This window comes from Pristiophorus japonicus, chromosome 15 (assembly GCF_044704955.1).
Source record: "Pristiophorus japonicus isolate sPriJap1 chromosome 15, sPriJap1.hap1, whole genome shotgun sequence".
NCBI lineage: Eukaryota > Metazoa > Chordata > Chondrichthyes > Pristiophoridae > Pristiophorus > Pristiophorus japonicus.
Genome location: NC_091991.1, coordinates 114,420,933 through 114,443,909, shown reverse-complemented (window position 1 = coordinate 114,443,909; position 22,977 = coordinate 114,420,933). Strand labels below are relative to the sequence as shown.

General features: G+C 50.2%; 1 protein-coding gene across 1 annotated transcript; it reads right to left on the bottom strand.

The window, feature by feature from the left end:
• Positions 1–444: 444 nt before the first annotated feature.
• Positions 445–22,847, bottom strand: telo2 (TEL2, telomere maintenance 2, homolog (S. cerevisiae)). Its single transcript, XM_070901742.1, has 14 exons — positions 21,736–22,847; positions 18,798–18,907; positions 17,070–17,414; positions 16,436–16,713; positions 15,031–15,099; positions 11,791–11,938; positions 7,280–7,382; positions 6,745–6,813; positions 6,260–6,401; positions 5,193–5,329; positions 4,001–4,089; positions 2,719–2,817; positions 2,376–2,464; positions 445–719 (listed from the first exon to the last, which is right to left on the bottom strand). The coding sequence occupies exons 2-14, from the start codon at positions 18,851–18,853 to the stop codon at positions 445–447; spliced, it is 1,899 nt and encodes a 632-aa protein (XP_070757843.1). The 5' UTR covers positions 18,854–18,907; positions 21,736–22,847.
• Between the last annotated feature and the right edge of the window lie 130 nt (positions 22,848–22,977).

The following is a 22,977-nucleotide window of genomic DNA, read 5'->3' as shown; positions in this document are numbered from 1 at the left end:
CACTGCAAGATGCCACACGGTAACAAGAGATGAATGAGGGAGGCATGTTGGCCAGGATACGCCAATGTTCGTAGAACGCCCCTCTCTTCGAATAGTGCTGACTAACATCCACACCAACCGCCGGAATAGGCGGACAGGGCCACAGCTTAATGCACCATCAACAGTACCGCACTCCCTCAGTACAGCCCCTCAGACAGTGCAGCGCTCCCTTAGTACTGCCCCCCTGATAGCACAGCACTCCCTCAGTACCGCCCCTCCGACAGTGCAGCGCTCCCTCAGTACTGACCCTCCGACAGTGCAGCGCTCCCTCAGTACTGCCCCTCCGACAGTGCAGCGCTCCCTCAGTAAAGCTCCTCCAACATTGCGGCGATCCCTCAACACTGCCTTTCTGACAGTGCAGCATTCCCTCAGTATTGCCCCTCCGACAGTGCAGCATTCCCAGTGTCAGCCTGGACATGTGTTGAAGTGTCTGGAGTCGGACTCAGAACCACACCTTCTGAACCAAGGTCCGTGGCAATGAAAAGTACAATTCCCGCAATCTACGGTCAGACTCCGTCTCTGCCAGTGCTGTTGGCAGACACTGCCCATCACGCTCCGCACCCCCCCACCAACCCTGCCCACCCTTACCTCTCTGGTTGCAGTTGGATTCTTTCTAATCAGGTTCTCCACAACTTTCAAAGTGATTTCAACTCGTTCCGGGTCCTCAGATGTCAGCAAGACTGTAAAAGAGAGGACAGATGAGAGCCCAGGCCCGCGGTGTGTGTAACAGGCTGTGATCCGGGAGGGAATGTGGCTCCACCCGAAAAATAGAATCGACAAAAAACCTTCCCACAAATGGAAAGAGGAAGCTCTGACCGACCGTCGCTGCCTCAATCAGTGTCCTCCCCGCTCCCCCCCCCCCCCACAGTCACTCAGTGCCCCCCCCCCCCTCCGTCACTCAGTGCCTCCTCCTCCATAGTCACTCAGTGCCCTCCACCCCCCCCACAGTCACTCAGTGCCTCCTCCCCCCCCCCACTGTCACTCAGTGCCTCCTCCCCCCCCCCACTGTCACTCAGTGCCCCCCACCCCCCCACAGTCACTCAGTGCCTCCTCCCCCCCCCACTGTCACTCAGTGCCTCCTCCCCACACAGTCACTCAGTGCCCCCCCACCCCCCGTCACTCAGTGCCTCCTCCCCCCCCCACTGTCACTCAGTGCCTCCTCCCCACACAGTCACTTCAGTGCCTCTTCCCCCCCCCTCCGTCACTCAGTGCCTCCTCCCCCACAGTCACTCAGTGCCCTCCAACAGGATCATAAGAGATAGTATTCAGTGCCTCTCCCCCCCCACTGTCACTCAGTGCCTCCTCCCCCACAGTCACTCAGTGCCCTCCACCCCCCCACAGTCACTCAGTGCCTCTCCCCCCCCCACTGTCACTCAGTGCCTCCTCCCCACAGTCACTCAGTGCCCTCCACCCCCCCCCACAGTCACTCAGTGCCTCCTCCCCCCCCACTGTCACTCAGTGCCTCCTCCCCACAGTCACTCAGTGCCCCCCACCCCCCCCGTCACTCAGTGCCCCCCTCCCCCGTCACTCAGTGCCTCCCCCCCCTCCCACAGTCACTCAGTGCCCCCCCCCCCCTCCGTCACTCAGTGCCTCCTCCTCCATAGTCACTCAGTGCCCTCCACCCCCCCCCCCACAGTCACTCAGTGCCTCCTCCCCCCCCCACTGTCACTCAGTGCCTCCTCCCCCACAGTCACTCAGTGCCCCCCCACCCCCCCGTCACTCAGTGCCCCCCTCCCCCGTCACTCAGTGCCTCCTTCCCCCCCGTCACTCAGTGTCCCCTCCCCCCAGTCACTCTGTCCCCTCCCCCCCCCAGTCACTCAGTGCTCCCTCCCCGCCGTCACTCAGTTCCCCTCCCCCACCCGTCACTCAGTTCCCCCCCCCCCAGTCACTCAGTGTCCCCCACCGTCACTCAGTGCTCCCCCCACCCCCCGTCACTCAGTTCCCCTCCCCCACCCCCGTCACTCAGTTCCCCTCCCCCACCCCCTGTCACTCAGTTCCCCTCCCCTCCCAGTCACTCAGTGACCCCCCCCCAGTCACTCAGTATTCCCCCCTCCAGTCACTCAGTGACCCCCCCCCCAGTCACTCAGTTCACCTCCCCCCAGTCACTCAGTGACCCCTCCCCCCAGTCACTCAGTGACCCCTCCCCCCAAGTCACTCAGTATTCCCCCCCCCAGTCACTCAGTATCTCCACCCTCCTCCAGTCACTCAGTATCCCCGCGCCCCCCCCTCCCCCCCAAGTCACTCAGTATCCCCCCCCAGTCACTCAGTGCCCCCTCCCCCCAGTATCCCCCCCCCCCCCGTCACTCCCCGCCCCCACTGCCTGGTTAACAGGTTACCTTCCACACAATCACTGACGTAAACCGGGGCTCGACCCCTTCGCAGCTCCGTGTCAGCTGACAGATCGTACGGGATCAGCTCATCATCGCTGCAGATAAAAAGAAAGGTGAGCAACTGGAGAAAAAGAGGGAATTCATCCCCCTCCCCTGAACATTCTGATTCACCCAAAGGACAGCACAGAACTCGTTCAGCACCGCTTACGTCCTGGGTACGGGCCCTGACCCCATGACCTTCAACCCCAGAGGCGAGAGTCCACCCACTGAGCCAAGACTGACACCATCTTGTCCGTATGGCCATTTCTTATTCTAACGGCTGAAACAGGGAAGATGTGGTTTTACTGACCTGTCCAGTTCCGACTCCGACTCTGTGTCCCGCACGGTCTGCACTGACTGTCTGCTCTCTGCCGCCGTCTGACTGCTGTCTGTCTGGGAGCTGTCATCGCTAGGAATGGATGAAAACACATTAAAACCCAGCTATCCTGGGGTGCGGTCAATGAATCGCACCTCCTGCACAGAATACGGTGGATCAGGCGAGGGCTTAAGAATTCGGCTTCAGGATTGTGGCGGGAACGAGGTGAATTCTCACGGCCGAGAGTTCAAATACTGAAGCAAAAGAGACAATGAGAGAGCATGGAGTAACGAGCAGAGATCAGCGTAACTTCCCCACTCACAGTGTGATCCAGCTGTGGACTCATTTATGGCAATTCCCCTCCTCTCATTCCACATTTAATATTGAGACTTGTTGAATGGCTACTGATGAAGAATCCTGCACAAATGCTGCATTTCACAGAATAGACCAAATAATGCAGCTCACAATCATAGAAATTTACTGCACGGAAGGAGGCCATTTCGGCCCAACATGACTGCGTTGGCCGACAAAGAGCTATCCAGCCTAATCCCACTTTGCAGTTCTTATTGCGTAGCCATGTAGGTTACGGCACTTCAAGTGCGCATCCAAGTACTTTTTAAATGTGGCGAGGGTTTCTACCTCTACCACCCTTTCAGGCAGTGAGTTCCAGACCCCACCACCCTCTGGGTTAAGAAAGTTCCCCTCATATCTCCTATAAACCTCCTACCAATTACTTTAAAGCTATGCCCCCTGGTGGTTGACCCCTCTGCTAAAGGAAATAGGTCCTTTCTATCAACTCTATCTAGGGCCCACACCTCAATGTAAGGTCTCCCCTCAGCTTCCTCTGTTCCAAAGAAAACAAACTCAGTCTATTCAATCTTTCCTCATAGCTAAAATTCCCCAGTCCATGCAACATCCTCGGAAATCTCCTCTGTACCCTCTCTAGTGCAATCACATCTTTCCTGTAATGCAGTGACCAGAACTACATGCAGTACTCCAACTGCGGCCTAACCAGTGTTTATACAGTTCAAGCATAACCTCCCTGCTCTTGTATTCTATGCCTCAGCTAATAAAGGCAAGTATTCCGTATAGCTTCTTAACCACCTTATCTACCTGGCCTGCTACCTTCCGGGATCTGTGGACCTCAGCCAGCCTCTCAAATGACAGACTGTCCATCTTTACCAGCAGCCTGATGGATAGTTACACATTTTCACCGGAGATATATCTGCTGTGCATTTCCAACATTTGCTGTCGCTACCATTGACTATTCAGGTACCTGTGCTGCTGTGGGGGGCACTCCCAGCTCGATGGGTGTCTGCGGGAGGAGAGTGACAGTAGCTCTCTCGTCTCATCATCTTCCTCGTACTGAAAGACCACACAGTAAAACCGACACGTCAATCACTGCATCGCTAGAGGTGCACAAGGACAAGTGTGTGCCTGCTCACCGAGGCTAGTGTGAGAATGAGAGCAACTAAATCGAAAGTTAGTGCAAGAGCGGAGGGAGTGACTATGCGAGGGTGAGAAATACGAGGATCAGCGTCAGTCGCAGGCACACACACGCACATGCATAATAAGAACAAAAGAATTAGGAGCAGGAGTAGGCCATTCGGCCCCTCGAGCATGCTCCACCATTCAATGAGATCATGGCTGATCTACCTCAACACCTTCCTGCACTGTCCCCATATCCCTTAATATCTAAAAGTCTATCGATCTCTGTCTTGAATATACACAAAGACTGAGCCTCCACAGCATGCCTAATGGCCTGTAAAAAGTCTTGCATAAATATAGCGCCTTTCACGACCACCGCACATATCAAAAGCGCTTTACCGCCAATGAAGTACTTTGAGTGTAACCACTGTTGTAATTTGTACACTCTCTTCTGTCATTTAGGTTAGAGTTAAAATATCTTGAATCAAATTAATCCTTGGTGCATACAGAATTCACTAATCCCAGTCCCAGTCTTCACACTGCAGCAAAAGATTCCACTGGCTGTAGGGAGTTCTTGTGTCAGCCTTTGAGTCAGAGGGTCGTAGGTTGGAGCCCCTCCCCAGGACTGGCGCCCTTAACCCAGGCCGACACTTCAGAGCTGCACTGTCGGAGGTGCCAGCTTTCTGATGAGATGTTATTTATGTTCCAACACAGTGATGGAATGCTTTGCCTACACTGCCACCCCATTTCTCCTGAAAATATTAGAACCAGGAATATTCAGCAATAAGTTGCTTTATAAATTACAGATCTATCTTTCCTTCAGCTATGTGTTCAGCTGAGGCCCCAGGCTCTGGAACTCCCTCCCCGTCTCTTTATCTTCTGAATGGAATACTGCCCTGGTGAAGCCAAAAGGCGGGTAATCCGTGATTTGAGACTGGCTGTCTGGGGAGATTAAAAGGCTCCATCCCTGTAACTGTGCACAGTGAGGTGCCCCCCCACACTGGGACTGCGCTCCTCATCCCGGGCTCCATTAGACCTACCTGGAACCTGAGCCTGTGGTCCCCGGTGTTCACCCTGGCACTGAGGCACTCCGCGACAACCATTCCCAGCCGGCGAACCCGGGGTAGGTTACTGTCCAGGTGACACTCCATACCGGCCATCATCCGCGAGAGCAGCTCTGCAAACACAGGATCCCAGAGAGAACGAAGGCTGACACACTCGTAACACACACACACATATTAACCCCCACACATCACATCACCCCCTCAATCACATGGCCTTTATTGCAAGGGGGATGGAGTATAAAAGTCCTGCTACAACTGTACCGGGCCTTGACGAGACCTCACCTGGAGTACTGCGTATAGTTTTGGTCCTTATTTAAGGAGTGATATACTTTCATTCGAGGCAGTTCAGAGAAGGTTCACGAGGTTGATTCCCGTGATGAAGGAGTTGTCTTATGAAGAAAGGTTGAGCACGTTGGACCTATACTCATTGGAGTTTAGAAGAATGAGGTGTGATCTTATTGAAATGAATAAGATTCTGAAGGGGCTTGACTGAGTAGATGCAGAGAGAATGTTTCCCCTTGTGGGGAAATCTAGAACTAGGGGCCATAGTTTCAGAATAAGGGGTCGCCCATTTAAAACGGAAATGACGAAGAATTTCTTCTCTCAGAGGGTTGTGAATCTTTGGAATTCTCTGCCCCAGAGAACTGTGGAGGCTGGGTCATTGAATATATTTAAGGTGGAGATAGACACATTTTTGAACAATAAGGGAGTCAAGGGTCATGGGGAGCGGGAAGGGAAGTGGAGTTGAGGCCAAGATCAGATCAGCCATGATCTTATTGAATGGTGGAGCAGGCTCGAGGGGCCAAATGGCCTACTCCTGCTCCTATTTCTTATGTTCTTCTAATCACCCCCTCCACCATCACCCACAATCGAAACATTTCTCTGGCCCCTCATTCTCCTCCAGTGTGATGGGTCAATGGTGCTACTGACCATCTCGTCCCCTCCCCATCACACAAATCGCAGGCACCTCTCCCTCCCCCCCCCCCCCCGCCCCCCAAGCTGGTCCTGCCGCACTCCTGCGCCAGCCCCTGTGGTGCACCCACCTGCTCTGTGCTCCTGTATCTGGGTGTGGCTGAGCTGGGCGAGGCTGATGACGATGGCCTTGCTGATGTAAAGCTGCTGTTCGATGGGGGTGTGTCTCACGGCACTGCTGTTGCCCCAGGTCTCCAGCAGTTTCTTCAGCACCTGTCACATACACACACACAGTCTGAATCCGCAAAGCTCAGAGTGCACCTCCTCATCAGCACCCCACCCTCGCTTCGCCCCCCCGCCCCACATGCTCAGGAGTGAGCGGGCGCAGCTCCCAAGGCTCAGCTCCACTCACTCTCAGGAGCTGCCAGGCCTGTTAGTTCCAGTGTTTCATGATGTGGAGACTTTGGGACTCAGGAGCCGCTCTCCCAGCTCTTGAACTTTTCACCCCCCCCCCCCTCCGCCCCTGGTCCCAAGGAGTCTCCGCAGCCTCCCACCCCCCACCCGCCCCCCCCCGTAACACCCCTCCCCACTGAGTGACACCCCCTCTCCCCCTCACCTCAATCAACAAGGAGTCCCGAGACTTCTCTCCGGCTAGATATCCCAGCAGGCTTTGTAGCACAGCGGTCTGCAGCAGAGACACAGCATCAGGCACCGTTAGAACAGCAACAGGTTACATCCCCACCCATCCACCAACCAACCACAATGCTCTTCCCATCCACCCACCTCTCCCACCCCACTGCCCTCTCCATCCACTGCACTCACTGCCCCCCGCAGCCCTCCCCACCCACTGGCCCCACCATCCACTGCACCCACTGCCCTCCCCACCCACTGGCCCCACCATCCACTGCACCCACTGCCCTCCCCACCCACTGCCCCCTCCCCCCCCCCAGCCCTCCCCACCCACTGCCCCCCTGCCCTCCCCACCCACTGCCCCCCTCACCCACTGCCCTCGAGCCCCCCACCCACCCGATACCCTAATCCAATATGTCAGTGTGTCCGCGTACAAGTTTTAAAACCCATTCCTACTAGTTAGCCGATCTCTCGCCCCGGCCCCCTTGATCTTTACGTACCCCCCTCCGGTCGGTACGTACCGTGTGGTGATACTGCAAGAGCAGCAATTTGTGCGTTAGAACAAACTCAGCCTTCTTGTTCTTCAGCACGAGGCTGCCTAGCAACCGAGACAACACATCCGGCCTGTCAGAAACAAGGCAAGGGTTAAAAAACGAGTTACATAAGAAATAGGAGTAGGCCATACAGCCCCTTGAGCCTGCTCTGCCATTTAATACGATCATGGCTAGTCTGATCATGGACTCCGGTCCACTTCCCCGCCCACTCCCCATAAACCCTTATTCCCTTAATGGTTAAGAAACTGTCTATCTCTGTCTTAAATTTATTCACTGTCCCAGCTTCCACAGCTCTCTGAAGCAGCGAAATCCACAGATTTACAACCCTCTGAGAGAAGAAATTTCTCCTCATCTCTGTTTTAAATGGGCGGCCCCTTATTCTAAGATCATGCCCTCTAGTTCTAGTCTCCCCCATCAATGGGAACATCCTCTCTGCATCACCTTGTCAAGCCCCCTCATAATCTTATACATTTCGATAAGATCACCTCTCATTCTTCTGAATTCCAATGAGTAGAGGCCCAACCTACTCAACCTTTCTTCATAAGTCAACCTCCTCATCTCTGGAATCAACCTAGTGAACCTTTTCTGAACTGCCTCCAAAGCAAGTATATCCTTTCTTAAATATGGAAACCAAATCTGTATGTAGTATTCCAGGTGTGACCTCATCAATACCCTGTATAACTGTAGCAAGACTTCCCTGCTTTTATACTCCATCCCCTTTGCAATCAAGGCCAAGATTCCACTGGTCTTCCTGATCACTTACTGTACCTGCATACTAACCTTTTGTGTTTCATGCACCAGGACCCCCAGGTCCCGCTGTACTACAGCACTTTGCAATTTTTCTCCATTTAAATAATAACTTGCTCTTCGATTTTTTTCTGCCAAAGTGCATAACCTCACACTTTCCAACATTATACTCCATGTGCTAAATTTTTGCTCACTCACTTAGCCTGTGTGTCCTTTTACAGATTTTTTGTGTCCTCCTCGCACATTGCTTTTCCTCCCATCTTTGTACCGTCAGCAAACTTGGCTACATTATACTCGGTCCCTTCCTCCAAGTCGTTAATATAGATTGTAAATAGTTGGGGTCCCAGCACTGATCCCTGCGGCACCCCACTCGTTACTGATTGCCAAACCGAGACTGAACCATTTATCCCGACTCTCTGTTAGTTAGCCAATCCTCTATCCATGCCAATATATTACTCCCAACCCCGTGAACTTTATCTTGTGCAGTAACCTTTTATGTGGCACCTTGTGAAATGCCTTCTGGAAGTCCAAATACACCACATCCACTGGTTCCCCTTTATTCACCCTGTTCGTTACATCCTCGAAGAATTCCAGCAAATTTGTCAAACATGACTTCCCCTTCATAAATCCATGCTGACTCTGTGACTGAATTATGCTTTTCCAAAGTTCCTGCTACAGCTTCTTTAATAATGGACTCCAATATTTTCCAGCCACAGATGTTAGGCTAACTGGTCTATAGTTTCCTGCTTTTTGTCTGCCTCCTTTCTTTTAAAAAAATAGGGGCGTTACATTTGCAGTTTTCCAATCTGCTGGGACCTCCCCAAAATCTAAATCTAGGAATTTTGGTAAATTACAACCAATGCATCCACAATCCCTGCCGCTACTTCTCTTAAGACCCTAGGATGCAAGCCATTAGGTCCAGGGGATTTATCCGCCTTTAGTCCCATTATCTTACTGAGTACCACTTCCTTAGTGATTGTGATTGTGTTAAGTACCTCCTCCCGCCCCCCCCACCCCCCCCTATAGCCCCTTGACTATCCACTGTTGGGATATTTTTAGTGTCCTCTACCGTAAAGACTGATACAAAATATTTGTTCAGAGTTTCTGCCATCTCATGTTCCCCATTACTAATTCCCCAATTTCGTCCTCTAAGGGACCAACGTTTAATTTAGCACTCTTTTCCTTTTTATATACTTGTAGAAACTCTTGCTATCTGATTTTATATTTTGTGCTAGTTTACTTTCATAGTCTATCTTCCCTTTCTTAATCATTTTTTTAGTCATTCTTTGCTGGCTTTTAAAAGCTTCCCAATCTTCTGTCCTCCCACTAGTTTTGGCCACTTTGTATACCTTTGTTTTTAATTGGATACCATCCTTTATTTCTTTAGTTAGCCACGGATGGCTAACTTTTCTTTTACACCCTTTCCTCCTTACTGGAATATATTTTTCTTCAGAGTTATGAAATATCTCTTTAAATGTACACCACTGTTCATCAACCGCCCTACACTTTAATCTATTTTCCCAGTCCACTTTACCCAACTCTGCCCTCATACCTTTGTAGTCTCCTTTATTTAAGCTTAGTACGCTGGTTAGAGATCCAACTTTCTCGCTTTCCATCTGAATTTGAAATTCAACCATGCTATGATCACTCATTCCGAGGGGTTCCTTTACTAGGAGATTGTTTATTAATCCTGTCTCATTACACAGGACCAGATCTAAGATAGCCTGCCCCCTGGTTGGTTCCGTTACACACTGCTCAAGGAACTCATCCCTTATGCATTCTATGAAGTCTTCCTCAAGGCTATCCTGACCAATTTGATTTGTCCAATCAATATGGAGGTTAAAATCGCCCATGATTATTGCTGTTCCCTTTTTACAAGCTCCCACTATTTATTGGTTTATACTCCGACCAACAGAGTTGCCACTGTTAGGGGGCCTATAGACTAGGCCCACCAGTGACTTTTTCCCCTTATTATTCCTTATCTTCACCCAAACTGTTTCAACATCCTGATCATTTGAGCCAATATCATTTCTCAGTACTGCAGTGATTCCATCCTTTATCAACAGAGCTAGTTACTCCACCTCCTGTTCCTTTCTGACTCGCCTTCCGAATTGTCAAATACCCCTGAATATTTAGTTCCCAGTCCTGATCACCTTGCAACCACATCTCTGTAATGGCTATCAGATCATACCCATTTGTGCCGTCAACTCATCTATTTTGTTACAAATGCTACGTGCATTTAGATAAAGAGCTTTTAAATTTGTTTTTTTTACCCTTTTTTCCTTCTTGTTTCCTCTTTCCTTCAAACTCACTTTCTTCATTTTTGCTTTCTAATTCCAGCTTTACTCCCCTCCCTACTGAATCTATCCCCCTGCCAAGCTAGTTTAAACCCTCCCCAACAGCACTAGCAAACCTCACCCCCCGCGATGATAGTGGTCCCGGCTCTGTTGAGGTGCAACCCGTCCGGCTTGTACAGGTCCCACCTCCCCCAGAAGCGGTCCCAATGCCTCAGGAAACTAAAGCCCTCCCTCTGCACCACCTCTCCAGCCACACATTCATCTGCTCTATCCTTCTATTTCTGTACTCACTAGCTCGTGGTATCAGGAGTAATTCAAAGATTACTACCTTTGAGGCCCTGCTTTTTAATCTCTCTCCTAGCTCCCTAAGCTCTGCCTGCAGGACCTCATCCCTCTTTCTACCTATGTCACTGGTCCCGATATAGACCACGACTCTGGCTGTTTACCCTCTCCCCCCACCAGAATGCCCTGCAGCCGTTCGGTGACATCCTTGACCCTGGCACCAGGGAGGTAACATACCATCCTGGAGTCACGTCTGCGGCCGCAGAAACACCTGTCTGTTCTCCTGACAATTGAATCCACTACCACTATAGCTCTTCCATTCAGAACAGAGTACCGGTTGGAGACCGAGATGGACTCAGGATACTCCTGCACTACCTGCCAAGTCCTCCTCTTTTGTCTGGCGGTCACCCACTCCCTCTCTGTCTGTACACTCTTGAGCTGCGGGGTGACCGCCTCTAGAAACGTGCTATCCACGTAGCTCTTGGTTATGAGTCATGAGTGTGCAACCCCTTTAAGGAATACTCACCGGGGAGAACTCCCCTGCTCTTCTTCGAATTGTGCCATGGGATCTTTAACATCCACCCAAGGGGGCAGACAGGGCCTCGGTTTAAGGTCTTATCCAAAAGACAACACCTCCGACAGTGCAGCACCCCCTCAGCACTGCACTGGGAGTGTCAGCCTAGATTTTGTGCTCAAGTGTCTGGAGTGGGGCTCAAACCCTCAACCTTCTGACTCAGTGTGCTACCCCACTGAGCCACAGCTGACACATAGTTCTCAGCAAACTGCTTGTAGCTGCTATGTGTTCAGACGGAGGGCAACTGGTCCCAGTGATGTGCAACTCATGCTCCCCGGACCTATTTCCCTTAGCAGAGGGGTCAACAACCAGTGGGCATAATTAGTAGGAGGTTTAGAGGGGATCCAAGGGGAAAGGGTGGTAGAGGCAGAAACCCTCACCACATTTAAAAAGTACTTGGATGTGCACGTGAAGTGTCGTAACCTACAGGGCTACGGACTAAGAGCTGGAAAGTGGGATTAGGCTGAGTAGCTCTTTGTCAGCCGGTGTGGACACGATGGGCCGAAATGGCGTCCTTCCGTGCTGTAAATTTCCAGGATTCGACCTCGCGCTCGATGTTCTGGGCAGTCCACACTCACCCTGCTGCTAACCGCACCAGGCCAGAAATCACGCTCTCCATCCAACGCTCCGGCACATCCTCCACCAATCGCCAACTGATCCGCTGCCAAATACCATCCGATTGGGTCAGAAGAGTGAGCCTTGGCACCAATACTTGCAGAAGCGGATCTGAGGGAACATGAGCCAGAGTGGAGCAATGACTGTACAGCACGGGCTCGCTGGGTCAGCTGGTCTGAGTTAATGCAAGGGGGAGTTTTATATCGCACGCTTCACATACAGACAGCACCTACCCTCACTACACAGTTTAAATATTCATCTCTCCGTCATATAGGGGAGGGAGTTCCAGATTTCCACTAGCCTTTGTGTGAAACCATCCTTCCTTATTTCATTCCTGAACGGCCTAGCTCTAATTTTAAGATTATTTCCCCTTGTTCAAGATTTTCCCAGCAGAGGAAATAGTTTCTATTTAGCCTATCGAATACATTTATCATTTTAAACACCCCAGTTAGATCAACCCTCAAACTTTTATACTCAAGGGTCTCTGCGAAGAGCGTTATCTTCCAGCTTCAACCACGTTCAGTTCTTTTGTCATTTATACTCATGTCCCCTGGCCCTCTTCAACCCGTGTAACTCAAACAGCCGATTCACATGGACAAAATCTAATCCTTTCATTCTTTTAAAGACTTCAATCAAACCTCCTCAAAGTCTACTCTTTCCTAGATTGAAAGGACATAAGAAATAGGAGCAGGAGTAGGCCATTTGGCCCCTCGAGCCTACTCCTCCATTCAATAAGATCATGGCTGATCTGATCTTGGCCTCAACTCCACTTCCCTGCCCACTCCCCTTAACTCCCTTATTGTTCAAAAATCTGTCTATCTCCACCTTAAATATATTTAATGACCCAGCCTCCACAGCTCTGTGGGGTAGAGAATTACAAAGATTCACAACCCTCAGAAGAAATTTCTCCTCATTTCAGTTTTAAATGGGCGACCCCTTATTCTGAAACTATGCCCCCAGTTCTAGATTCCCCCACGAGGGGAAATATCCTCTCAGCAGCTATCATGTCAAACCCCCTCAGAATCTTATACGTTTCAATACGATCACCTCTCATTCTTCCAAGCTCCAATGAGTATAGGCCCAACCATTCTTCATAAGACAACCGCCTCATCTCAGGAATAAACCTAGTGAACCTGCTCTGAACTGCCTCCAATGCAAGTATATCCCTCCTTAAATAAGGACCAAAACTGTACGCAGTACTCCAGGTGTGGTTTCACCAATGTCCTGTACAGTTGTAGCAGAACTTCCCTACTTTTATACTCCATCCCCCTTGCAATAAAAGGACCAGCTGTTCCAACTTACTGTGGTACCCGAGGGCCCTTAAACAGCTAATTGATCTGATGTCCCTCCCCAGGGTCTCTATATCAGCCGCCATGTGAATGCTTTCACTCCACCATGTTCACGTCAAGTGCGACCTCCTCAGCTGGTTTATGCTATCACCCCCCTCTCCCCTCCTGAAGGCTCCAACACTCACTAGGGTACCTTGCCAAGGGCATTTTCTAACCCAGCGTCGTGCCATTCTATTAGTGTCAGGCTGCTGTTCAACCGCGGAAGACATGACGGCCAAGGCTGATCCTGTCCTCGTTGGACGTCCACACGCACTTTTCACCAGGGGGGTCATGGGATATCAATCAGACACGTGAACCTCGGCTAGCCCAGGGGTACCGAGGCCACTTGAAGCTCTCATACTGCACCTTAGCAGAGACCAGCTAATGCAGGAATCTAACCCAACAGCAACCCGTTCACACACGGCTGATGTCCAATCACAGTCAGGGTCGAAGGCCCCTCAGTAGGTGAATATAATGAAGGTTCACCAGACTGATTTCTGGGATGGGGGGATTGTCCCACGAGGAGAGATTGAGTAGACTGGGCCTATATTCTGTAGAGTTTAGAAGAATGAGAGGTGATCTCAATGAAACATACAAAATTCTTACAGGGCTTGACGGGTAGATGCAGGGCAGATGTGTCCCCTGGCCGAGGACTCTAGAACCACGGGTCACAGTCTCAGAATAAGGGGTCGGCCATCTAGAACTGAGACGAGGAGAAACTTCTTCACTCAGAGGGTGGTGAATCTTTGGAATTCCCTACCCCAGAGGGCTGTGGAGGCTCAGTCTTTGAGTATATTCAAGACAGAGGGCAATAGATTTTTGGATAGTAAGGGAATCAAGGGATATGGGGATAGTGCAGAAAAGTGGAGTTGAGGTAGAAGATCAGCCATGATTTAATTGAATGGCAAAGCAGGCTCGAGGGGCTGAGTGGCCTACTCCTGCTCCTAATTCTTATGTACTAGCCCAGGAAGTACCGACCCACCCAGACCGGGAGGATCCCAGGTTTAACACTTGTTCCCCAGTGCTATCCAACGCCTGCTTCAGGAAAGGTGTATATGTGCAGACAGGCTCAGGTGGGGTTGTAACATTAACCCCCCCCCCACCACCCAGCCGAATAACCTCTCGACACTTGGGGCAATTTTAACCTAACCCACCCACACTTGAGGGGTCATGGGCCAAGCGGTTAGTTCAGAGGTTATGGAGTATAAAAGCAGGGAAGTCTTGCTACAGCTATACAGGGTATTGGTGAGGCCACACCTGGAATGCAGTTTTGGTTTCCATATTTACGAAAGGATATACTTGCTTTGGAGGCAGTTCAGAGAAGGTTCACTCGGTTGATTCCGGAGATGAGGGGGTTGACTTATGAGGAAAGGTTGAGTAGGTTGTACCTCTACTCATTGGAATTCAGAAGAATGAGAGGTGATCTTATCGAAATGTATAAGATTACGAGGGGGCTTGACAAAGTGGATGCAGAGAGGATGTTTCTGCTGATGGGGGAGACTAGAACTAGAGGGCATAATCTTAGAATAAGGGGCCACCCATTTAAAACTGAGATGAGGAGAAATTTATTCTCTCAGAGGGTTGTAAATCTGTGGAATTCGCTGCTTCAGAGAGCTGTGGAAGCTGGGACAGTGAATAAATTTAAGACAGAAATAGGCAGTTTCTTACACGGTAAGGGAATAAGGGGTTATGGGGGCGGGCAGGGAAGTGGACCTGAGTCCATGATCGGATCAGCCATGTTCGTATTAAATGGCGGAGCAGACTCGAGGAGCCGTATGGCCTACTCCTGCTCCTATTTCTTATGTTCTAAAGTCTCACAGAGTCACGCTGAGGGTTCATGCCCCGTGCCACCCCGCCAGTGTGACACTCACTCACCACTGTGTCCCTGTATGCAGATCTTCCCCAGCAGCTGAGACACGAAGGCGAGAGAACAGTCCATGCCACCTGAGACAGAACACAGGAGAGAGTCAGGGTGCAGCACTCAATTATTAAATCCTTCACCACCCACAGCCTACAAAAGCCAGTGTGTTTCAATATGGTGTCAAAACTCTTGCTTCAACTCAAACTATTCCTACCCCCAGCGAGAGACTCGTTCCCCCTAATACCACAGCTCAAAACATTCTCTCCCACCACTCGGGAAGGTTTGGAAGGGCAGAATCTATCACTGTGCACTGGCTGTAAGTAAGTGCAATCTGACAATGTCTCCCACCCACCTCTCTCTCACCTCGGAGTCAAAACGTTTTGGGTTCAAGCCTCACTCCATTGCCTTGAGCGCAAAATCCAGGCAGACACTTCCAGTGCAGTACTGAGGGAAGGCTGCACTGCCTGAGGTGCCGTCCTTTTGATGAAATGTTAAATCGAGGCCCCGTCTGTCCCCTCAGATGGACGTTGAAGATCCCATGATATTATTCAAGAAGAGCAGGGGAGTTCTCTCAGTGTCTTGGCCAATATTCCTCCCTCCACCCACACCACCAAAGAGATAGATTAATGGTCAAATCATTTCATTGCTGTTTGCAGGATTTCAGGTATTTGAAATGAATCATTGCTACATCCAGCTACATAACAGTGACAGCATTTCAAAGTATCAAGTTGGGATGGTGTGTGACTTGGAGGGGAACTTGGAGGTGGTGGCGTTCCCATACACTTACTGCCCTTGTCCTTCTAGGTGGTAGCGGTAGCAGCTTTGGGAGGTGCTGCCAAAGAAGCCTTGGTGAGTTGCTGCAGTGTATCTTGCAGATGGTACACACTGCAGCCACGGTGCACCAGTGGTAGGAGGAATGAATGTTTAAGCTGGTGGATGGGGTGCCAATCAAGCTTGTTTGGATTTAAATGCCTCTTCTAGTTGCATCTGCATCAGCTGTGGCTCAGTGGGCAGCACACTCACACTTGCCTCGGAGTCAGAAGGTTGTGGGTTCAAGTCCCACTCCAGGAACTTGAGCACAAAATCTAGGATAACATGCCACTGCAATGCTGAGGGAGTGCTGCATTGTCGTAGGTGCCATCTTTCTGCCGGGACGTTAAACCGAGGCCCTGTGTCCTGGCCAATATTCATCCCTCAATCAACAGAACAAAAACAGATTATCAGGTCATTATCACTTTGCTGTTTGTGGGAGCTCGCTGTGCGCAAATTGGCTGCCACCTTTCCCACATTACAACAGTGGCTATGCTCCAAAAGTACTTAATTGGCTGTAAAGTGCTTTCAGACGAGGGGTGGTCGTGGAAGGCGCTATATAAATCCAAGTCTTTCTTTCTTTTCAGGCCACAATATGGATTTTCTTACCTTTCAGTCGTTGACAGATTCTCTCCAGCACAGACAGCATCTCGCGGCCCAACAGCGGGTAGTAGCTCTGAGGGTAGAATGTCTCCCGGTTGTCTCGCTCCAGTTTGTTGGCCATGTGATCTGCCAACGAAGCGATTTTGTTCAGCAGTGTCTCTCGCAGACCGGCCATGTGCGGCGAGGCATGTTCCTGACAAACTTCCCAGATCAGCTGGCCCATCTGGCCGGCCCGCAGGAACTGTTCCAGAATCGCCACACATCGCTCCTGCCGTAAGCTTGGCCTGCCACACAGAACCACATATTGTGGCAGCTTGAAAACATGGATCCAACCCCAGCTCCCCATCCGTGCCACACAACCCGCCCAACAAAGGCCAGCCTGTGACCTGCTGCCACCTGGTGGAAATTCCCGGGAGCACATCAACATTTACGGACGGTCCCCGGGAGCGCGTCAACATTAACGGACGGTCCCCGGGAGTGTCTCAGTATTTACAGCCCACGTTTAGGAAGACTGAATCTTTAAATGTAGTTGGGTGTTTTCCCACAGCTGAGTGGGTACAGCAGGACAATTTCACACACCCACCATTGCCAGTGACAATCATTCATTCAGCATAGGGTACCACCCGTGTTGAGAGATTACCTGGCTGCAGTGATGGTGTCCAGCAGTACCAGGTACGCTTGATGCGGAGGGCCATCCAGAAAGAAGCCATCCAATAATTCTTTTTCCTGGTCAACAGGCAGCAACTCTAGCCAATCAGCAGTGAGATTACTGGTCAGGACCTGCAGGAACCGGGAATAATGTACGTTCACAAATTCTTCCCTCTGTCGCGAAGGTTTGGCGGCCTCGGTAGCCCCCAGATACTGCTTCACCGACCGTAAGGTGCGTGTGATTGCCACACTGTCCCTGGAGGAGGACAGAGTAACAACTGCTTGTCTGACGATGCAACGTACTTCAATAATTTCAGGCTCCATGGTTGTGAGGATCCTAGAAAAGTCAGATACACACAGATACAGGAAAAAAAAAAGTTAGAAATTTAGGTAAACCCAACCTCCAGCTCCTTAAATTTGAGACCCAATTCGTTGAATTTTGCAGTTTCTATTTAGTAAACAACAGAGTTTAAAGGCACCACAAATAGACGAGCCCCTAAATGTCTCAGATTTGATGGCTCGGCTTGTCTGACAGCAGGGGTGGGGAATATCTGCATAGGTCCCTCTCCCTTTTGCGAGATTGCTTGTGTACAGGCGAGGACATCACCAGGCTAAATACGGCTGCAAGATTCATTGTCTTGGCTCACACAGTTCAGTGATGTACTAGAGGTGAGCAGCTGTGGAACCCGTGCCCCAGCCAGGAGCCAATACCTCGAGGAGAAGGCAAACAACTTAAATACAACTGCACACCTGGTAAAAACATCCAAAAACATGGGGCAGAAAGAAACTCAAAACCCTAGGCCTGTCCCAGCTTCCCTATATCCAATCGCCAGTCCCCATCATCCCCCTCTCTCCCCCAGCCCCTGACCCCCTCTTTCCCCAGACACTTGCTCGCCCCCACCCCCCTGCTCCCTCCAGCCTCCGTGCCCCTCCAGCCCCCGCGCCCCTCCAGCCCCTCTCCCCCCAGGCCGGCACCTCTCAGATTCTCTCTGGTTCTCATGTTGTTGAAACACATTTACCTAAAGCCCCCAAAGATTCGCCACATCCGATCTCAGCACAGCAGAGCAGTAACTTTCTACTCAACCGCCCTGGGTCTGGAGACCATGTCGCGAGCTGGAACTGAAGGCGCGGTTTTATTTATTTTATTTATTTCTGGGGAAAGCTACCCGTTTTGTATCGAATCTGCCACTTAGAATCTCGAAATTCATTTCACGGACGGCACCATTGGCTACAAGTGGGCACGTGGGCTACCATACCGACGCCATCTTGGTACAGTGGACCGAAGGTACAATGCCAGCAGGAGGCTGCGGGTGCACCTCGAGCGCCATCTTTGTACAGGAGATCAGAGGTGCAGCGCTAGTATCACCTTGGTGAAGGAAAGTTGAACGCCAGCCGTATTGTGAACCTTTACATTAGTCCAGATTCAACATTTTTATGATTATTGCGTGAGCAGAGTTTGATAAACAGAGAGAAAACGAAAAGTAACGAGAGCGGCGCCAACGGCCACTGCCTGGGAATGGGTGCGTCAGACAGCGCCGGTTGCCATGGTAACGCGGCCTTCGCCCAGCTGTCAGGATCTGGGCCTGTTGGAGAGTATTCCAGAGACAGACTGCATCTCACTGAGCCATGTCTATTGTTGAGGGAAATAGCCCAAACTAGGCATGCATACTGATTTAGAAAACTAACCACATTTAATTTTAAGACGCTTCTTAAAACTCACCTCTGATGAAGGTTTTGCATATCAACTAAATCTAACTTCATTGGTTCAACATCCATTTTTCCTTACGCCTCTGTGAAATGCACTGGGACATTTTTTTTACATCAAAGACGCTATATAAATGAAAGATAGAAAATTTAGAATTATGTAACTCCTCCCAAAACTGCTTGCACGAATTGAATATATTTACATTAAAATGATGGTTAGTTTTAAACATTCTTATACTTCACAATTGATAGATTTTTAATCTGGAAAAACAGTGACAGGTTTTTGCAACAGAGTAACCAGACCATGTCTTCTCCAAAAGCTATCTCAACAGTCTCTCTGCCTCTCCAACCCACCCCACCGGTACTCTCATCTCCCTTAACGGCAACACCACTCCCAGGTTCTCTCCAACTGGCACAGACACGATAGGCCAAATGGTCTCTTTCTGTGTCGTAATTTTCTATGATTCTATAAACTCTAATTCCTCAAGGTTGCTCTGAGACTTCTACCCAAGTCCTAATGTCGATGACACAAAGAATGGCAGTATAGTAAGTAATGTAAACGGGAGCATAAAGCGAGTCGGCGAAACTGGATTGCAATGCAGCTAAGTGTGAGGTCATCCATTTTGGACCAGAAAAGGATAGATCTGAGCAATATTTCCCTAATTTTGTGCGGGGGTACACGTTCACAGTTTTGCGCAATACCTTAAAATCAGAGTTAGAGCCATTCAGAAGTTAGGAAAGACTTCTTCATACAAAGGATGGTAGATGTGTGGAACTCTCTCCCACAAAAAGCAGGAAATGCTAGCACAATTAATAATTTTAAATTTGAGATCGCTATATTTTTGCTAGACAAAAGTATTAAGGGATATGGAGCCAAGGCAGGTGGATGGAGTTAGGATACAGATCAGCCATGATCTCATTGAAGTGTGGAACAGGCTCGAGGAGCTGAATGGTCTCCTCCTGTTCCTAGGTCTGTTGTCTAAACAGAAGTGATTGAAAATGGTTGCACACTGTGGGTGAGGAATTTGTCACCGCAGAATTCAATTCCTTTGACTCAGCTGCTAGAACTCCCTTTGAAACCCCAGAGCGATGCAGAGTAGCCAGGAGTAATGGTGAGGGTGTGTGGGGGGGGGGGGGGGGGGGGAGTAAGTGGGACGAGAGTACCAACATAGACTCTGATGATTCTCTTGAGTCAGATGGTTGTGAGTTTAAATCCCATTCCACGCCAGAGACTTGAGCACAAAAATCCAGGCTGACACTCCAGCGCAGAACCGTCTTTCGGGTGAGATGTTAAAACGAGACCCTATCTGCCATTTAAGGTGGATGTAAAAGATCCCATGGCACTACTGGGAGGAGCAGGGGAGTTCTCCCCAGCCCCTAGACTTCCACCCCTCCCCTTGTGCCCTGACCTTTCCCCTCCCCTGGTTGCCAACTCTCTCCTGGTCCCCTGGACTCCCTACCACAGAACTCACCTCACCCAGACTCCTCCTCCCTCCATTCCTCTTGATTCCCTCCTTTCCCTCCCATTATCCTCCTCACCCCACCCCCCACACTCCCCTCCCCTGCATTCTCCTCCCCTCCCCCACACTCACCTCCCATCCCTTCCTGCACTTCCCTTCCCGGTCTTCTCCCTCCCCAGGTGCCACACCTCCCTTGGTTCCCCCTCCTTCGGTGCTCCCCTCCCCCGGTGTCCTCCCCTCGGTGCTTCCCCTCCCTCCCTCGGGGTCCCCTCCCACTCCCCCGGTGAATCACATAGAAACATAGAAAATAGGTGCAGGAGTAGGCCATTCGGCTCTTCGAGCCTGCACCACCATTCAATATGACTCTCTCGACCCCTCCTCGGTCTTGTTATATATTCTGCACGAACTCACAAACACACAATCTTTAAGATGGCTGATAACTTCAGGAACGTGTCAAGTGACCTGTTCCCTCTTTATTGTTGGAAACAGCAATGGCTGCATTACCAGAGGAGTGCACTGGGTGGAGCTATATATAAAACACTTAGGGCACAGAGTAATCCTATTTAAAAAAGGAGGCAGACAAAAAGCAGGAAACTATAGACCATAACCTAACATCTGTCGTTGGGAAAATGCTGGAGTCCATTATTAAGGAAGCAGTAGCAGAACATTTGGAAAAGCATAACTCAATCAAGCAGAGTCAGCATGGTTTTAATAAAGGGAAATCGTGTTTGACAAATTTGCTGGAGTTCTTTGAGGATGTAACGAGCAGGGTGGATAAGGGAGAACCAGTGGATGTGGTGTATTTGGATTTCCAGAAGGCATTCGTTAAAGTGCCACATAAAAGGTTACTGCACAAGATAAAAGTTCAGGGTGTTAGGGCTAATATATTAGCATGGATAGAGGATTGGCTAACTAATAGAAAACAGAGTCGGGATAAATGGGTCATTTTCCGGTTGGCAATCAGTAACTAGTGGGATGCCGCTGGGATCGGTGCTGGGGCCTCAACTATTTACAATCTATATTAATGACTTGGATGAAGGGACTGAGTGTAATGTAGCCAAGTTTGTTGATAATACAAAGATGGGTGGGAAAGCAAATTGAGAGGAGAACACAAAAATCTGCACAGGGATATAGACAGGCTAAGTGAGTAGGCAAACATTTGGCAGATGGAGTACAATGTGGGAAAATGTGAGGTTATCCACTTTGGCAGAAATAATAGAAAAGCAAATTTAATTTAAGTGGAGAAAAAGTTCTACAGTATAGAGGGACCTGGGGGTCCTTGTGCATGAAACACAAAAAGTTAGTATGCCGGTACAGCAAGTAATTAGGAAGGCAAATGGAATGTTGGCCATTATTGCAAGGGGGTTAGAGTATAAAAGCAGAGAAGTTCTGCTACAACTGTACAGGGTATTGGTATGGCCACACCTAGAGTACATTTTTACATGATTTTTACAGCACGACAGCTGCAATAAAAATGCAGAGAACAGCACCAACCCTTGTACATGGCCTTCTTTGACATTGTCAACCACGAGGGACTATGGAGCATCCTCCTCCGTTTCGGCTGTCCCCAAAAGTTCGTCACCATCCTCCGCCTGCTCCACGATGACATGCAAGCCGTGATCCTGACCAACAGATCCATCACAGACCCAATCCACGTCCGGACCGGGGTCAAGCATGGCTGCATCATCACGCCAACCCCATTCTCAGTCTTCCTCGCTGCAATGCTCCACCTCACACTCACAAGCTCTCCGCTGGAGTGGAACTAAACTACAGAACCAGTGGAAACCTGTTCAACTTTCGACATCTCCAGGCCAGATCCAAGACCGTCCCAACCTCTGTCGTCAAACTACAGTATGCGGACATTCAGAGACTGAACTCCAAGTCATAATCAACATCTTCACTGAGGCGTACGAAAGCATAGGCCTTACACTAAACATCCGTAAGACAAAGGTCCTCCACCAACCCGAACCCGCCACACAGCACTGCCCCCCAGTCATCAAGATCTATGGCGCGGCCCTGGACAATGTGGACCACTTTCCGTACATTGGGAGCCTATTATCAACAAAGGTAAACGTCGTCGACGAGATTCAACACCACCTCCAGTGCTCCAGCGCAGCCTTTGGCCGCCTGAGGAAAAAAGTGTTCGAAGATCAGGCCCTCAAATCTACTACAAAGCTCATGGTCTACAGGGCTGCAGTGATACCCGCCCTCCTGTATAGCTCAGAGACGTGGACCATATGCAGTAGACACCTCAAATCGCTGAAGAAATACCACCAACGATGTCTCCGTAAGATCCTGGGAGGACAGATGCACCAACGTTCGCGTCCTCGACCAAGCCAACATCCCCAGCATTGAAGCACTGACCACACGTGATCAGCTCTGCTGGGCAGGCCACATCGTTCACATGCCAGACACGAGACTCCCAAAGCAAGCGCTCTACTCGGAACTCCTTCACGGCAAACAAGCCAAAGGCGGGCAGCGGAAATGTTATAGGGATACCCTCAAAGCTTCCCTGATAAAGTGCAACATTCCCATCGGCACCTGGGAGTCCCTGGCCAAAGACCACCCTAAGTGGAGGAAGTGCATCCGGGAGGGCGCTGAGCACTTCGAGTCTCCTCTCCGAGGGCATGCAGAAATCGGAAAGAGCGTGCGGCAAACCAATCCCACCCACCCCTTCCCTCAACGACTATCTGTTCCACCTGTGATGGGGACTGTGGCTCTCATATTGGACTGTTC